Raw genomic sequence first — 23,375 nt, 5'->3', positions numbered from 1 at the left:
TGGAAGAAACCCACCTCGAGAGCAGGACAGTACGCCTTGATGTCCAGAGCTACTATGTTGTGGTGCAGCGAGAGGACAAATGTCAAGCAAGAGGCCAGCAGCTCATCTTTGTACTGCTTCATTCTCACACACACCTAGTGGGAAAGCACATGTCACTCACAGAAAATCAGTTTTGTTCATTTTCCAAGTATTCAAGTTAATGACATTCCCAGGAAATATTGTAAGGAGAAGATACCTCTTTTCCAAACTTTGAAAACAGGGCAAAACAAGCACTTTTCACTGTGTCACTCTGAGGAAGAGCGGAACTTCTCAGGCCAACTCCCTGTTGAAAAGCAGATTTTTATCATTTCTATAATATATTCAATGTGAGGAATGCAAAAAGCCAAACAAACAAAAAAGTGGATGACAGAGAAAAACAATGCTTTGTACTAGTGGATATATTACCTGGTAGTACTTTATTCTTTTGGCAATTTTCATGGTGACAGAGAGCAGCTTGTAAAAGCCACTGACAAGTGGATTTCTTATAGAGTGGAGGATAAGTTCATGGCTTAGGGGGTATATCCAAGACTGGAAATACTCCACGTGTTTAGTCAGCAACAACTCACTGCAGAGGCAGAAAAATACAGAAACAGTGTTTACTTATGGCACTGCTTTATATAAAATATACTATGATAATTCAGAAGTCTGCAAGTTGAATTTTTTTTTCAAGACCCTGGAAATGCTGTGATGTTGATGGCAGTAAATTAAGTGTCAACCTGTCAAACTTTAGATCTGACTTACTAAACCAGCTCATCACTAGAAGGACAAACAGTGTCATATACTGTATGTGAAGCATCTTATACAGCTCTCTACATATTCTGCCATCTGGGTGGAATATCCATTACCTGCAGAAGTCAACCAGATTGATAAAGGCCGTGAAGTCTTTGATCTTATTAGGCAAAAGATGGGCTGTGGGGTCAGAGGAGGGCAGGACATGGGCCGCATCCTCTGGAGCCTGACAGACAAGGAGGAAGGTGTCATGAATCAGGGTGCAACAGAGTGAAGTGTGTTTCGCATGATGCTGCTAAAACTTTAACATTTCCACACCATCCAAAAGAATTTTTACTCACTGTCAGTAAACACAAACATGTCAGATAGTGTAGAGAAGCGCGACCTGAGAGTGACACCTCACCTCCTCTCCTGGAGTGATTTTCTGCACAGACAAGTCCAGTTTTTCCACAATGCGGAGAATCGATTTCACCAGCTCGTCATAAAGAAGACGACTCAAAGACACGAGCGAGGCGTTCTGACTCTCAAAAGCTCCGTCCAAAAATCCAGAATCCTGTGGACAAGGACGCAAATGTAATAATTTAAAGGGTTCACATATCCAATTTTCTACCCCCAAAGACAGTCTCTCATGAAATAATGGACTGGCAATTACATATATTATAACATCTGAATTCAGACATACTGGTGGTATTCTGAATATTACATATTGAATTATTATGAGTTTAATACTACATAATAAATTCTACAAATGTATGAATGTACCTTCAGGTGATCACAGTCTAGCAAGCTTTTGTAGAGAGCGAGGTAGTTCTGACTAGAAGGAATTTTCCACTTTCCAACACGAATTTGGGAGTTCTCTGGATCATCTTTGTCCTGAGAAAAAAACAAATATAAGTGTAAGTTCTCTTTATTCTATCAGCACAATAAGATACAAAGTTTTACATGTTTGTGAATTCCATTATAAAAACGTCCATCTGACCTCTGAGAGCATGAGGGGTTTTGAACAAACACGAATCAATCCCTGGTGCACTGAAAAAGAAGCAGAAGTGGATGTTTTAGCTGAGGCCTGCATTGAGAGGTCACCTTCTTGACCACTAAATTCAAGTTTGCTATTTTCTTGGACACCATTTCATTTCAGATGAAAAAAAAAGTGGCGTGCTGTAACAAAACATTTTAAATGCTCACAAATCTTTCTGCTAAAAACAGTATCTGATGACCAGATGTGTTTTGTTGTAAAGTATCTTGACCATTTGGGAACATCCTAAAGACCAACGTACACACAGAGCTGATGAAACTCCACAGTACAGGTCCTTTAGAGGCAACTGCTACCAGCACCTTAAGGATGGACCTGCAACAAGCGCTCTGCACTCTCTCACTGTACTGAGGAAAGGTGTCGATCTGCACCACGAGGAGACGCTCAAGTAGTGGAGTATACACCTCTGGAATCTGCAATCATGCATACAAAGCAGGTGTTATGGTATGAAAGGTATTAGGCATTAGGGTGACACAAGAGGAATCAGTCTCAAGTTTCTCAGGTTGATTCATCGTTTTGTTATTTTACAGGTGTACAAAGTGAATAACAAACTGTAACTAACTGTTACCTTGTCCAGGTGAATCAAGACACTGGCTATAGAGTCCAGGAAGCTGGGCAGCTGGTAGAAGCTGTCGTCCTCACTATCAGACTCAGTCAGGTACATCTGTTTACACCGCTGAATCAGCTCTGTGTACATCAAGTCTACATCTTGTGGGCAAACCTTCTTGCATGGCTACAGACGAAAAAAAACATTTAGCATGAAGTGATAAAAGTGATTAAAACATCTATTGTACATGAAAACAAAAAATTGAAAGATTACATTCAAGACACACCAAATATGACTTAATATTTGTGCACGTGCATAAATGGTTTTTAAATGCTTGTAGCTTTTGGATTTTAAAACCAAGAAAGCGAGCAAGGAATTAAACGTACAGCTGCAAAGAATCCATATCCTCGTATGGCGATGGACAGCTCCTTGTATGTTGAGTCCATAGTCTTAATGATGCTGCAAAACTTCTGCATGAAGAACTTCAGCTTGTTTTTGTGCTCCTCAACATTTTCCGCCACAAGCATTGCAACCTGAAAATGATCATAAAAATACATCAGTGGCATTAGGCATTATGACAAACTGGAGTTGCGCCAAAAATATAGAGGAGTGCATCAAAGGAAGTTTTATGTTATTAACAGAGCTAACCCGTCAGTCTGGTTGTCTGAATCTCTTATGTATTTGTGTCTGTGCAGAAAAGCCGTCTGTCGAGTGTTTACCTGTTTGAGGAAGGCCTCGAGTGCATAGTAACTTGTCTTTTTCATCTCGCCGTTGATGTGTCCACACAGCTTAGACATGACATCAAACAAAGCTCTGTAGTGGTCCATAAGGCAGCTGCTGAACTGGGATGCATGTCTGCCCAATAATCTGAGCCCAGCTGTTCAAGAAAGATAAAGAGATATTAGTCTTCAGGGAGTTTCTAATTCATTCTGCTGTTAAAAAACAGGAAGCCTTACCATATGTGACAGCATAGCGACTCATTTCCATCTACAAGAAAATGGAAAAATAAACAATTTCAGGCGATATATTACACAGAAAAACTTTACATAAGCTTTATTGTTCTGTTTCTACAATATTAAGAGTACTTATGCACTTTCCAAGTATGTTTTTTTAATATCAGTTTCCACCTGGGTTTTAAATAAAGGTATTTGTCACATATATAGTTACACAGTGAAATTCGATTTACCTGCGGACTTATTGCTTTCAGGGCATACTGAAAAATGTCCTTGGATGTCACTGGGTCTGCAGTTCAGAGACACACACTAGTTATAAACCTCAGAAACACAACTGATTTTTTTGTTGTAAAAGGCTTAATAAAGGTGGAATAAACAGATGTTACAAAAATACAGACAGAAGAACCACAAGCTCCCACCTTCTTCCATAGTTTTAGTGAAGTTGACCATTAGAGCAGTGATTCCTCTCAAACATCCGGCAACTACAAAAAGTTTCGGCTCCTTTGTTGAAGAGGTCATCTAAGACAAAAACATTTAAGAACACAACTGTAAAATTTATTACAGCAATCACATGATAATAACACAGAGTCCCAACATCTCTGAACGTGTGAGATTGAGGAAATCAAAAACTGTCCTTCAATTTTCAAAGAAAGATGCATATTGACGTAAAATAAATTTGACTTGCATTTTACATCCCTACACATCCAAAAGATGGTGGTTTTTTTCCTACTGCAAGCAGAAACTGGTTGCAACAATTTCAGAAAATGCTTCCCAAAATGTTATTTACCAATAAATATTTTTTCATATGTATGTGTTGCTGTGTTACAACCAGCTTATTGGTTAAGATAGAGCGCATGTTCTCTCCACACAAACACTGTATCGCTGCTGTTAAACTGTCAATAAGACTCAATGAAAACAGTTGCATGAAAGCAAATGTGATTTTTTTAAGTGAACGAATGGCGCAATCAGAAAACCTGCATCACACACAAAAGATCATGATTTTGTTTTCCTTGTTTTCCTGTGTCAGCACTAAATCATGTGTAAAACATACCTGTTCTTTTAGCTCTCCTAGATAGGCTTTGTAGAGTTTGTCTGAGTTATTGACCATCTCGCTGGGGTGAACCTCTGCGAGCACTCCCAGCAGCTCATAGATTTTGCCAAGGACTGTTGCAAAGTAACACAAAAAAAACCTGAATAAAATAATTCTCCTTACAAATCCTGATTCACGGCATTAAAGGAGCACTGACCTGAATCTGGAAGTTTGCTCTTCTGACAGAGCTCGCCATAAAATCTGTTGAATATGTCACAGATTTTGAAGTCTGCCACCACAGTGGAAGCCTTTGTTGTTTGGAGAACCTATTGAGAACATTTAATAAAGATAATGGATAACCAGTATTAGTAAAAGTCATACATCGAATATTTGTAATCCTGATATATCATAAAAATCCATATTCATACATATTAAACAAACTCTTACATTATCATAGGAATCAGTAATTCATGCTGCTCGGCTTGCACAGCAGACTCATGTTTAAGAAAAAACACCATATCCCAGAAGAAACCAACCTTAATAAGAAGGTCCAACACCTGAGTCCTACATTTGGCTATTTTATCCTTTGAATAGACGGCCATGCATGTGTCCTGCAGAGAGAATACAAAGAAGAAACATCATCATGAATTTGTTTACTCTAATTGAAATGAATGACGTGGACAGCCATTGAAACCAACTTATTTAGACACAGAGGCTACTTTAATGTCCATTTAAGTTTCAGTCAGACACTCAATAACATTACTTGGAATACATGTAGCATCATTAGGTGTTATAATCTGTTCTTTGCTTTTTACTGCTGTCACAGTGATACTTCTCCATGCCCGGAGTCTCTACAGACAATCAACATCTGTCAGGTCTTTATGAGAAAACACATACATGGAAAACTTACTCTTATGTCAATGGCGTAAGTCTTCTCCCAACCTTTGAGTCTTGGAGAAACTTTCTCCAAAAACTTCTCCAGAAACCCCAAGGTTTCAACTCGGGTGTCGCGAAGCTGGAAAATATATACAGGACAGTATTTCCATCAACATAACAACTTTTCAGTTGGCTACATTCATGTTTATGTGATGTTGTTTAACACTTACGTCATCTGATGAGAGGGACTTTCTAAGGAAGATGAGCAGTCCATAGTCTTTTGAGAACAATAAGGATGTCTGTAAAGCTTAGAGATGAAGATGCAAAGTGGACATGTTAATATTTGTTATTGAGTATTTGTTACAGGATGTGCATCACAAGTCTGCACAATAAGAACACCGCTGAATTTCAGGTAAGACCCATTACATCTGTGCATTTTCCAAGCCTCCATTACTGAACATTGTATCATGATGCAACAACACTTTCAGGCATTACTAATTTATTAACAGAAAATGATCACAAGATTTCATCAGCTATAAAAACATACTGTTTTAGATATTATATCATATTTCAAGTGAATTAAAGATGATTATATTTAATCAAATCTTTCCACAAAGCCTTAAAAATGACTAACAGAGTGTCCCTATCCCCCCAGATACTGTGTGAACCCTGGCAAACATGAACTCAATAGTTCCACCTATTAAAGCTGCAGAATTATGTGCTTTTGACTTGGTTCTCCCAGGGCCCCAACAATACATTAATAATTATAAAAAGCACTAATTAAAACACAAAACAATGATATGAAGTCATTAGGAGTGACATAGATATATAATTGGCATGACAGAATAAAGCACCTGTGAAATCTAACAAAAGGTAAACCTCTGGCAGGGACCCCTGTCAGTAGGATTAAGGTTAATAGCAGGAGGCTTTTCATTGAATGGTGGTCAGTCACGTGCTGTTTTTATTGTTGTCTCCATGTCATTAGTTTCCGCCCACCTTGATGAGTTTTGGCGGAAGACGCTGGTATAATACAATTTAAACAAAGATAGGTATGTTATCTGTCTCATTTCTGCAGGACGAATTGATAAGTGGCGTCTAACCATTGAAAGAGCAGCTTATCCTACAAGGTGTTTAACGCTCGACAAACAACAGCAGCTGTATCATTTAAGTGGCAGATTTGTGAATGGACTTTGGCGCGACGTCGGTGCACTCCCGTCAGAGTTTTTGATATACTGCTTTGTCTTACCGAGTTCATTCTCAGTTGTTGTGAGCATGCACTCCTGTCCCAAGTCGCCGACTATATCATGACATTTCAGAGCTGCAGCTCGACTGTCTTCATCTGAGAGAGATTCGTGAAGTTTCAGAAGAAGTCCGTGAATTCCTCCGGAAGAAGACATAGCTACCTGCAGCAGTGACCCTAAAGTAACATTAGCATCACATGCAGCGTTGCTTTCTCTAACAACAACAACATACACAGCCAGAGGAAAGCTGCTCTGAACTTCCTACTCCGCACACTGCAAGTCTATCCAGCGCTCAATCATTCAATCTCAACCAGCCAATGCCGTCAAGTCATCCTTCAAGATATTTTTCTTCCTAGGATGGTGAAGTCATAACCCACCCTACTCTGTCTCTGATTGGCTAATACTCGCTGCCTTCCTTGGTTGGGTTGGTTAGGTTTAGGTATCAGGAGCGGGATTGGTTAGGATTAGAGCAAGAACATCAGGACAAAACCAATCGGAGGTAGGGTTGTCTACCGTCCTAGGAAAAAAACATTAGCATGGCTCACACTTCTTCTATTAGTTTTTACGTTTACGCCTTACTGCCACCCTCAGGTTTCATTTTCTTCTCTTTTTGAGAATCTGTTTTTCCTGCTGATACAGGTTTCATTCTCCCTCTGTGTTCATTCATTTTAAAGTTGTAGCCTAATACACTAATTTCTTGCCTCCACATTCAAGTATAGCCTACTTTTATCCTTGTCCTCTATTATTTTCCATAGTTGTATCATCATTTCTTGCCCTTTATGTGTACATTTCCTATTATAGGGATATGCTCAACTGTCTCAGCTTCATTGCACTGATCTCAAAGATCTGTTGGAAGTTTTCCTGTGCTTTAAAGTGTACTGTTACGGTTGCTGTGCCCACCTCTCAGCCTGCTTATTGTTACTTTCCATTTTGTTCCCCTGAATAAACATGAAAGGATCATTTTCCCCATGCCTAACTATTCTTGAGGCAATAAACAAGATCTCATTAAGCAGGTCCTGATGACTACTGGCTGTACCTGGCTGTCATGCTCGCAGGGCCAACACAGAATCAATAATTATGAATATTTTGCTGCAGCTAACTTGTTCAATCCAGTATAATGCCATCAGCATGGCAAGTCTAGACTATCTGATGTTCTTTTGTTAATTTCCACTTGGTAAATGGGCATAGCAGCTGCAGATCCTGTTACATCCTTTGATCCATCTATCATCTATATTTGTCTATAGTTTCTGTCCATGTAACTCTAGTATTATATAATCTTTTATAATAGTATAGTAGGCTACTTTTATATAGTATAGTTTTACTATTCTTAATCTTAAGTAACTCCAGATCTACACATAGATTTTCCAATTCCCTGACAGTTCTAACAGGCCACAAGGTTTAACAGGTCCAATCTCACAGATATTTTCACACATGCACTATTTCCATCACTCCAATCATGCAAGATACTCATCCCTCACACCAGATACACTCAGTGTCTGGATGGTAACCCTAGATTTGCAAAACTCTCACAGAATTGATCATTTTAATCCAAACCATGTTATTTCTGTACACGAACCAAGTGTTTTTGGTGCCTAATCCAAGCCAGACGTTAACCACAGCATTGTCACATCATAAAACACAAAAATGTGATAATTAATAATTTAAACTTCTTATAATACATCCATGGTCCTGGTCCTTGTGACAATTACTCTGAGGTGAGAGCATTTAATCATGAAGTAACACTGCCATCCAGTGTTCATTGTGTGTAACTACAACCTGTATTTTCAGTTTTAGATTTGAATGTTTTTATGTTAGATGTTAACTGTTAACTGGAGAAGTGTTCATATAATTGTAACTGTCATCATTTTATTCACTTTTACACCCCTGTAACTGTATCTGGGTTGTTAATTTTGCTCACTGAGATAGAAGTTACATTAGAACAAGGGTGTCAAAGTTATTTCAGGCCAAGGGCCATGTACAGCCCAATTTGATCTGAAGAGGGCCAGACCAGTAAAACTATTGCATAACAATTTCTAAATTTAAAAAAAACATCTTGAATGTTTCCCACACAATGTAAACTGTACACTGAATGTCAAAAAATTATTGAGATATAATGTTGGACTTGCACAAAATTTTCTTAAGATATCTCAGGGTGTTCATCATCTGTTGAAATGTACAGGAAATGGGTGGATCATTAAATGTGATGGTTTAAGAATGTACTTGTACTTCTTTACAGTAAAAAAGGGAAACATTCAAGAGGTTTTTTTTAAATTTATTTAGAAACTGTTATGCAATGGTTTTACTGGTCCCGCACCAGAGTTTGTTTGACTTCTTAGAACAAAGGTGTAACTTTTGCCCATGAATGAGCTAGGGCCAGTTGTTCACCAGGTTGGAATTCCCTCTTTGTTATTCTCATGCCGTTATACTGATGAAGAATTATTCAACACATAAACTTTTTTAACTTAATTTTTATCAAACTTAAATTTTAACAGCAAATTAATTCTTATGGATCAAAGTAGATTTTGTCCTTACAAGAATGTGTATTTCTGTGTGTAGTTAACCACAGCATGACCTCATCTGGAAACTTGGAGTCATACATGCTGCTGATATAAAGACAGAAAATATTATGATAGTGGACCAATATCAGCAGCCATTGAATGTAAAACTAATAGATTTCAGTATTGCCTGCTGCACATCTGCTGCTGGGTCTAAGTCCTATGACCAGACTCTTTGGTACTGCTAAGTGCAATAGCTGTAGAGGAGAAAACTTTAAAAAAGAAAAGCCAGCATCCTCAGTGACGTTTCACAGGAAAAACTATTGTTAAGAAGGTTAAAAACTGATTTTAGTTTTACCACATATATACTCACATTATTCTGTTGTTTTCCTCTTAGGGTTCCAGAAGTCACTCTGAACCTGGCTGTCTCAGAAGCTATTGACATCTGGACTCTGGGACTAGTGGCCATGTAGCTGGCTCTCAGCTATCCTTTGTATCCTGCAGAGCAAGAATATGACCTGATAAGTGTTCACAGTCTGCACAGTGTCTCAAACTTCTCATGTTCTTAACTGATATGAGTACTTAAAACAGGTGACACTTTCTTGAAGTGAAACAAGTCTTGATGTTTGTGTGGTATTAAAATTAAATTAATTGTAAAGATACAGGGTCAACCAGCAACACATCTGCTTAACTGTGGATCAAGACGCACAAGTTTCTTCCACAAAACCAGTGAGCAACACTGGAAATTAGGAAGGTACCATCACTCCATTACATCAGATTGCTGCTGAGACAGTCTACCACTATGAGGAGACCAGATTCTTCATGTTTAGCTCTTTGGATGACATTGAGCAAGTGACTGCTCAGCTGATGTTAGGAGACATGGAAGAGCAAAAGGAACTGCAAAACCTGACAGACCTGGTGAAGAAGATGCTGCAACTAGATGCTCATGAGTGCATCAAACCTGCTGAGATGCTGCAGCATTCTTTTTTCTGTGCTGACCAGCTAACTGACAGCAGGTAAGTTGTGTGTTCAGATGTAACATGCGTAGCTGCGACTGAGTGTGAACTTCAGGTGATTTGCTGACTTTGGCTGCCCTCCAGTGTCGACTCCTGTTCGACAATGAATACCAAGACCACAGAGATTGCTGAGCCACAGATCAGCCTGCAGTGTTCCTCACCAGACACAACAGGAGACCGTGTTGCATCCACACCAGGAACCCTGGCTGAGGAATCTTATTACTCACCCACAAAGTGTCTGGTAAGTCACATGTCTGAAGTGCTCAGAGTCAATTTGTGTCTCTGCTGCTCCACTTCTGATGATGACCTATAGTGAATGAATAACCAAGATAAAAAAAAAAAAAATCTACTTAATTAATTCATAACCACTTAAATTTAACTGTTTAACAATAACTGGTTGTTGTCTTTTTTTTGTTTAATTTCAGTTAGTTACTTGATGGCTATGTTATGTGTACATATATTTATATAAAATCTCTATAGCACATGTAATTTATCCTTTAATCTTACTTACACATGATGCAGATATACAGCATATAGTTTAAAGTACATGTATCCTGACATGAAATCAGACAGTCAGAGAAGATCCTGATATGCAATCTCTAACTCAACAACTTTTAGCACTTTTGTCTCCTGTGTAATGCAGGGATCTAACCCTCCTTGTAGAATTTAATCCTCACTAAACTCAGATTGGGTGTTTTGTTTTGTACTTTACCCGCAAAAATGAATGTCGTGTTTTGTAAAGTATTTATTCATATCAGTGCTGTCAGCTTGCTGTGTTCATCCTCTGTCTTATATCCTTAGACCCTATAATGGCCAAAGTAAAAAACATCTGTATCCTCTATGTGTTTCTATTTTCATCATTAAATTATAATGGGCTTAGCTCATTTATTGTATGATAATGAGATTCACAGATGCAACATCAACCTCATATGACTGCACATTGCACAAATACACCAGCAGATGTCAGCCACTTGCACTGCGTTACCTGTGCCAAATCCATTTTCCTTTGTGATTGAAAAGCCTCAATATCCCCACCCTTTCTGGAGGGTATGTAGGCATATATTCACATAGACCTTTTTTTTAATAGTTTGAGTTATAATTAATATCTTTTGTATCTTAAACAAATAATAATTGAAAATATATGCATACTTTACAAACAGACCAGATATTACAGTCAAATTATTCTTAATCAATTTGAGAGATTTGAGAAAACACCAATCTGGTGTTTTGATTTGTTGTGGTGAAGCTACCCTTGTACATTAGGATATAGCTCCTGATGCTTTGTCTCTGTGGAAAATCCTATGCGGGCAAAACAATATTACTCGACATCCAAGTGCCTCACTTTAAAAGTGAAAGGTAACCTCACACAGTTAATTTCCATTCCTATTAGAACTGAGATGTTTTCCTGTATGTATACATAGATCTAAACAGTGAACAATTATAAAATAAAAAACAAAAATAATGAGTATTTTGTATTTATTATTTAAAACAGAATTTCAGTATTTTTACATTTTGATACCTACTTATTGTCTGGGTATTGACTAGTTTGATGGCTTTATGAATCATTTACCATCAGGAGGTGACTGTGTCTGGTCAAAGGCAGCTCCCTGACAGACCAAACAAAACGTTGAGAGTTCTGTGTTTTTCTCAGGGGGAATGTACCCATGGTCAAAAGTTTCCTGCTCTAAGAAAAAAATATGCAGGTTGCAGAGCAGTGCAAACTGAATGTGACTGCACAACAGACTTGCTATTCATGTAGGCCTCTCTATATAAACTGCAGGGATTTACAACCCAGGCAAACGCAATAAACTGTCTGCTGCCTCTATAGCAGTATAGTGCAACGTGTCTGTGTGCTTTTTGTGCACGATAAAGTTCTAATCAGGCTCCTCTGTGTTAGTTATTGAACCTTTATCAATCCGTTATCTTTTAACTATGTTATATTCAAGATATTTCACAGATTTCAGGCTGGTCAGATAAAGTTGAAGTGAGGAGATATATATGTTCAGAATAACCTGTTTTGTTTAGCATACACAGAAAATCCTCTGGGTTTTTTATTCATTTTAATTAATGATCATTTATGACATGCTTTACTTAAGAACAGGATTATGCATTCTGACACAGGTTTTAAGTCATGACTGTTATTTTAGAATATATGATGATATGAGAATATGTGGATTGTATTTTTTTTTTTTTTACCTTTAAAAATTACAACTATTCTTGATTGGTTACAGTCAGCTAACAAATTGCCAATTACTATATTGGGGATTTATATTGACAGGTGTGACCAGAGGGTCACACTCACACACTTTGTTGTTAAAGGACCCACAAAATTACCAACACACACACACACACACACACACACACACACACAAAACACAAAACACAAAACACACATAATACATTAAGTTATCCTTGTGGTATTTAAATAGACTCCAAGAATAGAATCCAAGAGATTCACCCTACCCTAACTATAACCACGACTTGCATAAACCTAAACATAAATCTATCCATAGCCAGTTTTACTATAGAGCGTATGCCCCCAGTTCTACAGGGCGTCCCCAATCAACTGGTTTTAATGTTGTGTGTCCCTCAGAGAGAGAGAGAGAGAGAGAGAGGGAGAGAGAGAGAGAGAGAGAGAGAGAGAGATTCTCAAGACGTTCCTCATTCATTGGTGATAACCCAACCTACCTTTGGCTTTGGTCCCAATGAGAACCGCTGCTCCCCACAACGGGTAACGCACATACACACACACACACACACACACACACACACACACACACACACACACCAATCACAAGTTACAGCCAACATCACATGGAAAGAGGAGGCGGTTCAACACGGCGGAGCTGCGCCGGACTCAGTGAGGGGTTTCGGGACTCAGAAAGATAAGGACACCGCAGCGTTTGTGGATTAATTTGTCTCTCTTAAGACTGGCTGTCGGTCATTTTTTGTCCGAATCAGGATTTCCTTCGGCAGCAATGTTTCAGGATTCAACAGCTGGTGTGTATTTGTGTCTGATAACTTGGAGCCTTTGCTTGAGAATAGCTAAAAAATCAATTGGATGTGAATAAATCATGTTTCCCGGCATGTTGAGGACAGTTATAGACAAGTGACGGTCTCTGTTTATCATTAAAATCATATGCTAACTCTCATGTAGTGTAAAAACGCCGCTTTGTTTACTCACAAACTCCTACTCTGGAAGTAAAGTACTGAACACTTTTTAAACACTACATTTCGACACATATTAGCCTAAATGTACGAAGCATGTCTGATATTTAAAGTTGAGGAGTTTGAGAGTCTTTTCGTTTTTATTAAAAAGTCAGTCCGTTTTATGAAAAAATGTGTTGCTTGGTAGATTTATCGATGCCAAATTTACCGGTCGAGTTGAACGGTCCCAGGGTCTTTTAAAAAGGTTGAACTCGTCGTATATTATGTAGTGATAAGCAAAAAACCGTCCTAATATTGTCTCTTTTTTTGGTGGGAAGTGTCGTGTTGTTCTTTACTACCCGTTGTAGTGTTTAAAATTAAATAATATGTAAGAAACAGAGAGTGGAACATTTACAGGTGTAAAATCTTATTTATTTATGACAAAGCTTAATGTCTTGTTTCATGTGAGGTGTTGTACTTTAATTCACAGCTGAATATACATACTGTGATGTAACGTTTGCACTCTGTTTGGTGTTTATCTCAGATTTATGTTGTGGTTTGTACTTTGGGTTATGACTGTATTAAGATCAAGAGTACTGAGACTTATTCAGCACTACAGCACCAGCCTGATGAGATCACCCCACACCTTGTTCAGAACAGCAGTTGTTGAGGAGCTGTCCAGCTACACGCATCTTCGGATGATAAAGCCATTCAAACTCCTTGCAGATGCTTTATTGTCAAATTCAAAGAAAATACAGAATCTCATGTCTAAGATGTGTGTCAACAAATGGCAGCAGCAACGGATAAAGAGAAGTCCAGTTACACTTATTGCTGGAGTTTATGTCTTGCTGAATCCCATCTGAGGATGTGTCGTACCTGTGAAACAGTCAGGCATGTTGTGTTATTGCATTCAATATTGTGTGTCCTCCTTCTCTTTTGCAGTGTTCTTCATCCCTGTTGAAGCACAGTGTTGGGTCTGAGAACTGAACTGAACCACAGGACAACAGGCACCAGGCCTAAGGGCCACTGGACTGTGAAAGCATGCTTGCTGCCATGCTGCGGCAGAGTACTGGTGGTGGATCAGGAGGTGGTGGTGGCGGTGGTGGTAGTGGCAGCAGCAGCAGCAGCAGTGGTGGTGGAACCAAACTCTCTCTAGGTATCTCCCGACTCTCTGGCTCTGGTTTGAGTTTAGCGGGCCCTGCTGGCGTGGGCCCCTGGGTGCCCGGCAGAGCCTCCAAAAGTGGCTCAGTGAGCTCCGACAGCCCTGACATCCCTGCCTCAGACCCCAACTATATTATGCAGCTGGTCAGCGATGTGCGCAAGTTTGCTGATGTGCTTCTGCAACTCAAAGAAGTTTTCAACTCCAAAGGTATGTTCAGAGAGAAACACTGTCATTAAAGACAGTTTGGACATTAGTGTTTGTCACTGTTTATTTGTAGCTTTTAGCTGTTTTAGTGTCTTTTTTGAACTGAGGACAATAAGTAGACAGCATAACATACCCTTTAAAAGACTTTTTTGAGGTACTGATAATGAAAATTCCCGTTATTAACCCACCCACATAAGAGACACGCTATTAAAATCCCTTATGAATCATATTATATTCACCATGCAATCACAAACTTGAGCAATATCCGCTGCTTTTTTTCAGAAGTGTCTTTGGGGGTAATCTGTCAATGATTTGTTACCTCAACATTCGTCCACTGTTGATGGATAGGTGCTATTCAAAAAGTTACACAAGTGCGGAAGCTTCCACCCAATAGCAATGAGATGTTATCGTGTTTCTGTTGCTTGTAATGACACGAACACAGCAATTCAGTTACACAGTGATTCATCTGCACTGTGATTGTTGTATTTTGGCTCACTGACAGGACATGTTCTTCCCTTTTTTAAAGTGTAGCAGTGTAGCGAGGAAAAAAACAGCGTAATAGTGTCAGCACAGCCAAAGGGATTTATAACGGAATGTAGCTGCCAGTCAACTCTTGTGTACACACTGTTGCTTTCACCACAATGTACACAGTAACAGGCCTATCTACCTGTTTTGTCCCACCTCTGGCCTTGGCTGAGCGGTCGGTCAACCGGCCTTATCTGTCTCTTACATTGGTTTTTGCCCTCTGTGCTTTGTTCTGTAAAGTAAAAAAACACAAAATCACACAATGCAAAAATTCAAACAAGTGATTACAGTGAGAAATGAGCAGAAAATGGCCAAAAGAAAGTATTTAGATCTGTGATAATCTTCTTTTTGATATTTTGTTGTACTTTCTCTTGTACACTGTGGCCACATTAAACAACAGCAGCATTCCAGTGGGATCTTTTGACGCCCACGCTTTTTGGACACAGTAACTCTCACTGAGCCATTAATTGAAAGGCTTTCCTTCATCAGTGATGAAACAACCTGTTTTCAAACCGTAAGGAAGTGTAGAGACAGGGTAGAGACCTACTGCTGTCTGTATGTGTGTAAATGTGTATATTTGTGTGGGTGGTAATGACATTCTTTCATTGGTATGTTTGACGTTGACTTTTGGATCAAACCCAGATTTGTTAATCCCCAGATCTGTTAAGGAAGGGCTAGAAAATATGAGGTGAGACAGCCATGCCTTTTTCCCCGCCATTAGTGGCGTACCATGACACCCAAATTCTAGAAAAAGGAATTTTTTTTTTGTTCGTCTGGAGAGGTCAGTAAAGGTGCTTGACCCAGCTGGACTCGCATCAGGCACTTTTCAAGCTTGAGAGACTTTTCAGTGACCGGCCAGCATGCCACAGATCAAAGCAGTAAATCATCAGATCCTATGTCATTTTGGTTTGGGTTAATAGCAGACTAATGGTGATCAACACCTATGTTTTTTGGTATGTAACAAGGGTGCATAGCTGTCATTCTAGACATTTGGTGCTTCCTGCAAGTCATTAAGAAAGTGGTTTATAATCTGGGTCCTCTAATAAAACAGACTGTGAGTAGTACCTCTTGAACATCAAACCTTAAATGGACTTCTTTTTTTTAAAGCAATTGCCAAAGAATAGAACTCTGATGAACTGTGATTGAATTGTGGCGTTAATGTAGTTGCACACAATTATCAGTTCCAGTAAGTGCAGGCTCAATTATGCAAATTCAGTCTGTGAGATGCCAACACGTGATTGTCAAGCAGGGTATTCCCATCAGAGAGTTTATTTGAGCTAAATACAGGAAAAGGCAGCTTTGGGAAACTGGGTTGCTTGCTGATGTAGAAAACAGACCTGTTTACTATTGAGGAAAGTAGCAAAGAGAACATTGTGCCTCACAGTCATTACAAACTCCAGTGAAAAAAGTGCATGTTTAATCACCTTGTCTGAAAAGGTGTCTTATAACTACGGGCCTCTGACTGGTTATCCCACTGATCATTAGAAGAAGTAAAGGCTATTAAATTTGACCATGTGTCATGCTTTCAACAAAGGAATCAAGGAAGTCATCTTTTGTTTAGCTGGTCACGTCAGGATGGTTCGCAAACGTCGTCAAACATCCCCAAAGTGTCATTGTTGAGGTTTAGCACTCCAGGGCTGTAGCAGAGCGTGCTAACAGATTGTTGGGAGTCACTGACTTGTGCTGTGATTGGATGTGATTTAAATCCCTCTCTAATTTATGGCCATATTGTCTCTGCAGTGCATCACAATAGTTCAAACCTCTCATTACCCTGGCCACTCACTGAAACCGAAGGGAACCCTTTTTTACCACGCAGAGCAATATTCAGCTTAGGGCCCTGTAGCCTTTGCAACAGTGCCTGCATTCACAGTCAACGATGTGAGTCTGACACCCATTGTCCCAGGAGGCATCCCCAGACTAGCATGCTGCTGCTAACTGGCAGCTTCTGCAGAAATGATACTTTCCCAAGTCAAAAATAGCTGTGGCCTGTGGGATTAGTCCCCGAGGGAGTTTCTTTAGCCAGTTCCATTTAGAATGTTTTTTTATTTTTCTAGCAATGTACATCAGCCTTAAATGGTAATTATTGCGTGCTTGCTGTTCAGCTGTGGGTGCAGTCAATGACGCACGCATGGCTGAACTTTGTTTTTTACTAGTGCCTGAGAAGAAATTGTTTACGTGCCTCCATTGTTGTCAGGTCAGCATTGAGGACCTGTTGGCTCCATCGTGTGACACATATTTACTTTCCTTTTTTTAAGGTCACGACCTTGTCCAGTGCCCACTTGTGAAGGACATGTCAGTAATTGGAGGGGATTATTATTTTGAGGTTGGTCCTCAATGGGGTCACAGAGGACGTTTGGAGACCATATGAGCTGTGGAGGTGGTCTCCGTGGCCTTTGTGTTTGATGGTGAATGGGGCCTCTGAAGCTCTCCATCATATGATTAGCGTAACAAACATTCGGCCCTAGCGTGTCTTCATTGAGCAAACAACAGACGCCACGCTGGTTTTGAATCAGCTGCTTGATTTTGTTTTTCAGAAAGCTCTGCAGAAGATTGTTGCACATCACTTGGTCTGTTTTTTTGAGGATGCATTCTTGTGGCTGATTGTCTGACTAGGACAGGTGTGTCATCAGTGTTTTCATGTCCTGGCTCTGTCGAGCAGAATGATAGCCCATTTTGCGTGTCAGCTGCTTAAGAATAAAAACTGCACCAGTGAGCATTCACTCAGTGTACTTTCCCCTCAGTGTAATCTGAACAGTTATCAGTATCTTAAGTGTCTGGATCAGGCTGTATTGGAATTAAAGAAGATTGTTCTTTTAGTCTCTTAGGTCAGACATGAGAATTCTTGTTGGGTTTTTCTGGTTAATAGCTTGTTCCCTTTTCAGTAGACCTGTAGCAGCCTACCTGTTCATGTGTCAAATGGGGCAGCCTTTAATTAGCACCTGTTAGTCTATGTGCAATATGCCTTTGCATTAATATGCCACCTGGAAAAAGTGTGTCCACACAATGGATTATAGCTGCCTGAGTCTTTTTCATTATTGACTAAAAAAGGCAACAACTCCAAATGACACCTGTCCTTTAGATTTCTTAAAGTTAAGTTAAATCTGCATACATAACAACACTGGTTTAACCCCCCTGCCACCACTCCTACTTTCCCTGTCTGTCTCACGTACTGTGTGTTCTTACAGAGCAAACACCCACTTGTTGATTTATGTTCTCTAAATCAGCAGTGATGAAACAGACGCTGACAAAGTGTGACGCTCATTTGTTGTAAATCACATATTTGGTTATTAGGTTATTTGAGTTAAGTCTTTTGTGTCTGTTCAGTGTTAATTTTCAGTGTAGCACATCATCGTCAAGCTTCAGATCCATTACAGTTCGCTGACAAAGTGTCTCTGGGACATCCTGCCAATGAAACCTCACCAGCTCTCAAATATTGCCACTCACTCATCTGTTCTAGGAGGCATGGCTTTGTATTTAGAATACATCAAAGCAAGGTTTCGTCACACTCTATCATCATTAGTCCATTTTAATTGGTCAGCATTGATGTATGACTCATATGTCTTCCCTTCTTATGTCAGCTGTATGTTTTTCGTGAGTCATCACTGAGTCATTAAGTGTCCTCGGTTAATCATTATGGGCTTTTGGAAGCTCTCTTTTAACTGTGAGTGTGTGGTTCTGCGTTGTAATGATTAACAGGAACCTACTAAAAATGGTGTTGAGTACAATAATAAACAGCAATGCACCTGATCGCTTGGTGAGTAACAATATTGTGGCAGTGTGCCAAAAATATTGGTAGAATGTTTGCATTGCATTTGAACTCTTTTTGCCACATGTTTGTGCATTTAGTTAAAATACACTGTAAATACATATTTTTCTCTCTCTTTTTTGTTTTTTTGGAAGCCTTGTAAGTATTCTGCCATGATTCTGAAGCTTTGTGGGAAAGTCGCTCTGCTCTGGGTCCTCAGAGAAAGACTAAATGCTATTTTAGTGATTTTGTATTCTAAATCACCCCATGTGAAATACCAGCCTAAAATTAGCCCTACTTGGGCTTTTCACTAACCATTCCAGACTTTCTTAATGGCTGTAACTACGCTCTGTTTAGACAGCCTATCCCACTGGGTCTGGGATCAGCTTGAAAGCTTGTACAAGCTTCTTCTTGCCTCCAAAAAGGTCCTTTTATGGGTGTCTTACTGTGTCCTTATTTAAAGCCACTGTAAATTATCCCAAGCAAAAGACAACAAGCCTTCATTACTTCAAAGTTGTCTCTCTTGAAGATCAAGTTACATTCATACTTTTGGGACACCCTAAATTTAATTTTCCAGATTTCTTGATTTAATCACACTGTACACTTATCTTGCTACTTAAGCTGCCTAGCAGGATTTATTACATTACCTTAATTGATTTGGGTGATCCTTGACGAAAAGCACAGCTATTGTTTTAGCATTAGCATCAGTTCATGCAGTGCTAGAGTTAGATCTTTGGATTCTTACCCCCCCCCCACCCACCCCGGGATTTAAGTGCAGAGTTTTGTGACATATGGTATGTCCATTTATTCCCCCCGGCCTTAGGAAACACAACATGGGATGACGTACAGAGCACCATGGACCGAAAATTTATCTTCCGATGCACAATGCATGCAACGATGGCACGCTGTATGCAGGTGGCGAAGCCCTGCTAACTTATCAAGTTTAATTGCCCGACCGCACTTGAAGATTTGTACGTTGTTTTCAAGTTGGAGCCCAAGGGAGCGACCTCTCTGTGTGTCTCTCTCCTTCCTACCCTCTGGAAAAGATTTATGGTTATGGGTGCAGTTTTTGCAGGGGCAGCTTTGTTCCAGGAGTCTGTCAATGTCTGCCACACACTTCGATAAAGCTCCAGGATTCCCACACTACACATGAGCAGCCGAGGGTTGTGGGCTCAGCTGAAGGACTGTACCTTATAAACTCGGTATATGGGGCCTTCTCTCTGTTTAGTCAAAAGAGTTGTTTGGACATATTACATATTACTCAGAACAGTGATGGCACATTAAACCAACGCCCACTTGCTTGTGTGAACAGAAGACCTCCCCTCATTCTTCTTGGATTAAAGCTTTGAAATAAAGGCAGGTTTATCCTCTGATTAAGCTTAAGTAACCCCTGAATCTGTGGCTTCTATCCCTGGTTGGATTAAAGTAATCTAGAATTAGGCATGGCAGCATTCATTTGACATCCCACACTTATAAACAGCATGTGTGATGCAACTAATTCATCCATAAATGCAGTCAATTGATTTGCAATGTCTTTAATTGATTTTGACTATGTTTTATAATTTAATGGTGTGTCATCAACAGCTCATAAAATTGTCACGGGGGACAACAACGCAAATAAATTAGCTATTGTTAGATATGTGAATCATAAATTTAACAAAATCATAGAATAAGATACAGGTTTTTATGGACATGAATTAGAAGATAAATAATGCATGGCTCTGAAAACAAAGCCAAACCCATTCTTGTCTGTTTTTGCAAAATAACATGGACTAAACTGATCTCTTTCCCCAACTTTGAGTTTTGTCATGCAAAATCATATCTAGTGAATGAGAGTGTATCTAATGAGTGATAAGTCCACTGTAACGTGTTAAAATATGGTGTGTTGACTTCGCGAGGATTTGTGAAGAAGAAGTTGTGAAGAAGAGTCAGCCACAGTGAACTGGTTAGGTGTTGCAGGTGAGAGGTGCTTATTTTAGTTCCAACATGTCATCAAGCTAAGTAATGGCTTTGACCATGCTGTTCTTGTCATGCTGAAAACAAACCTTGTCACTTCTCGCAGCACATACACTGATGGTTGTTACTCATGGTATGGCGCAGATATCCCAGCCTCCCTATTAGCTAGTCATGATTGAGACTTTGGCAAACAGGTTTTAAATCCTCACTAACTATTGGTTTGTTGTCTGCATCATTCGTTTTTGTAATTTGCTGAGTAGCAGGGGCTATATCCAACATAATTGGCCTTGTTTTTCAGCTATAGTCAACCTTAGGGCATGCTCGCATGTGACTGGGTCAGCCCCATGCTGTGTACAGTTCATAACTTGTTAAAAGCCAATTAAACTGATGGGAGAGAGATGGATAACCAGCCTTTGTCTTTGTATGCAACATTCAGTACATCTAGGAGCTCAGTTGCTGTGCTCAGTGAAAATAACTGAGGACCTGTTTGATGTGGAGGTAAGCAGACTGGGCGTGAAGCATAGCCAGGACCAATTGGGCTCTGTCCTGTCTTGTGAGACTCAAATTAGGTCCCATTGGGGTGTAGAAGGGCAAAGGAGGAACGTGGACCTATTGAGGTGTGATTGAACTTGCCACAGCAAACAGCACACAAGCAACAATACCTGCATGATGCATCTCTTTCTTGAATCTGCTTCTTCGAACTGACAATGCCTTCTGAGAAAAAAAAATATTTTCATTGCACCTATTACTGGGACTGAAGTCTTTAAATCTACATATTTCATAACTAGCAATGAATAGAGTTGGGGCCCAGTCATGCATGAGGCCCCTTGGCTTAAAATGTGTTGTACCTTTGACAAGAAGGCAGGTGGAGATCTGTATTGCCTCCACAGCCCTGAATACCTTCATCCCCATGCAAAGCCTGTGTCTGCTCAAGCTGTTAATTGTAACCATGGTAGGAAACAAAACAGTGCTTTGTGCTCACAGAGGGCCCTTGTTTGTCTTTAACTCTTGAGATGTTTTTCTTTAACTCCCAAATTGAACACATTCTTCAAATAATAGATATATTTGTCCACAATGCCTTTATTACCATTAATAATAGCTATATAAAAAAATACAATTTAAAAAAAGTTGCATAAAATAATGCATTTCCCTTAAACCCTTTGATGTCGCTCAAAGTTAACAGGCGCTTGGTATTAGAAAAAGGATTTTAGTACAGTTTACTTTATTAAAAGCCTTAACAGTGATGAGAGTTACTGTGTTTTGCAAGCTTCCTGCACAAAGCCGATTCTCTTAGGATTAGGATGCAAGTAAAGCTAAACAGTGTCCTCTTGTTCTCAATACTGAGTTTGCCCCCCAAACTTAGCCCCTCACCTCCTAGTTCTTGTCAGGTGTACTAAAGGGGCCCATCTTCGCACATGTTGGACAGATAACCCAGCCCCCCCCCACCCCTCCCTCTGCCTGCTGATGTTCCTTTGCCTACAGTACACAGTTTGGGGAGCAACTGTAGTCTCTTCATGCTAATGCCTGACCAGCTTGGCTGCCAGCTAGAGATTGCACGGTAGGGGGATTTGCAGTTTCTCTTAAAGAAAGCATAGTTGGAATGCCAGCCTTCAGAGCTTTGCATCAACAGTAGGCGGTGGTGATGTGGGGGGATATCTAGAGAGAAAGGTCTCTTTCCTCACTGTGATAGACAGCTCCAAAGAGAAATGAAAGAAGGGCAAAAACAAATTCTTCACTCCACACTGGGTATCTCATTTATATGCTAAGAACTAAAAAGAGAAATATCCAAGGGTAAACATGTCTGTTGACTGGAATGAGATCTTGGAACATTTTGCCAGTTCACACTTGGACAGTTAAGGACAATTGTCAATATCTCATTGTATCTTTATTACTGGAGTGCTGGACTAATAGAACACAAGATATGTGGTTATATCTTGTGTTCTATTAGTCAGGCCTAATGTCTGGCATTTCAGCCTTCATTGAGAATAACTTTTCATTCTCTTTTGCTATCATGAGCTAACAGCTAACAAGCTTGACAAAGGCAGTAGCCTGCAGAGTGGGAACATAAAAGCCCCCCACTTAGGTGGAAGGTGCTGTGTGTCTAGCCTAGGGCTCTTTTTTAAACGCCAGCTCTTTGTGCATGCAGTCATGAGAAAAAGAGCTTCAAAGGTGAAGCAACAGGGAATGTCTCAGTATAGGCATAGAAGTCCATGAAGGCAAAGTTCCCCTGCCTTTTACCAGCTGCATGTAATCTGCTAATCCGTAGAGTGGGCCGCTGGTGGTCTGTCGACAGAGGTGGACCAGGGCCACTGGCCACAGGAAGTATGTAAGGGAGGGGGATATCAAGGGATGTATGGGCCACCCATTGCAGTGACCCTGCCCAAGTGTTAAAGGTTAAGTGGACTCATTTTGCAAGACCCCCTTATATTCAAGCAAATAGTTCAAATTTGGATTGAAATTATAGGGCATTTTTAGCTTTTGGCATGAATACCCCTTTGAAGATATGACAGTGGTGAGAGGGAATTGTTAAAGAATGTGGCACTTCACCCCAGCCAATTAAAGAAGAATCCATTTGAACAAATCAGAGGTTACTGAGTCACAAAGTGATTGATTATAAGGCCCACATTTGGTTGCTTTATCTTTTGAGAACCGGGTGAATTTCAAAGGATCCCCTTGA

General features: G+C 39.8%; 2 protein-coding genes across 3 annotated transcripts in view; one reads left to right on the top strand and one right to left on the bottom strand.

Annotated features, from left to right (window-relative positions):
• The window catches only part of prkdc (protein kinase, DNA-activated, catalytic subunit), a 33,787-nt gene extending 27,087 nt beyond the window's left edge, over positions 1-6,700 (bottom strand). Inside the window, 20 exon segments of the mRNA XM_053342525.1 lie at positions 11-134; positions 236-322; positions 445-604; positions 885-985; positions 1,154-1,321; positions 1,531-1,641; positions 1,748-1,797; positions 2,046-2,214; positions 2,370-2,534; positions 2,735-2,881; positions 3,068-3,225; positions 3,305-3,335; positions 3,535-3,590; positions 3,721-3,820; positions 4,353-4,465; positions 4,549-4,657; positions 4,868-4,942; positions 5,242-5,346; positions 5,438-5,514; positions 6,454-6,700. Of these exon segments, the coding sequence (XP_053198500.1) occupies positions 11-134; positions 236-322; positions 445-604; positions 885-985; positions 1,154-1,321; positions 1,531-1,641; positions 1,748-1,797; positions 2,046-2,214; positions 2,370-2,534; positions 2,735-2,881; positions 3,068-3,225; positions 3,305-3,335; positions 3,535-3,590; positions 3,721-3,820; positions 4,353-4,465; positions 4,549-4,657; positions 4,868-4,942; positions 5,242-5,346; positions 5,438-5,514; positions 6,454-6,604 (2,257 nt within the window). The 5' untranslated portion in view covers positions 6,605-6,700.
• Positions 6,701-12,805: 6,105 nt separating this feature from the next.
• The window catches only part of arhgap29a (Rho GTPase activating protein 29a), a 33,651-nt gene continuing 23,081 nt past the window's right edge, over positions 12,806-23,375 (top strand). For both annotated transcript variants that reach the window (XM_053342185.1, XM_053342184.1), the window contains exons 1-2: positions 12,806-12,959; positions 14,049-14,475. In XM_053342185.1, the coding sequence (XP_053198160.1) occupies positions 14,148-14,475 (328 nt within the window). In that variant the 5' untranslated portion in view covers positions 12,806-12,959; positions 14,049-14,147. The remainder of the gene's footprint in view (positions 12,960-14,048; positions 14,476-23,375) is intronic.

Source organism: Scomber japonicus, chromosome 21 (genome assembly GCF_027409825.1).
Source record: "Scomber japonicus isolate fScoJap1 chromosome 21, fScoJap1.pri, whole genome shotgun sequence".
Classification (NCBI taxonomy): Eukaryota; Metazoa; Chordata; class Actinopteri; order Scombriformes; family Scombridae; genus Scomber; species Scomber japonicus.
This window is presented reverse-complemented; position numbering and strand designations above follow the sequence as displayed.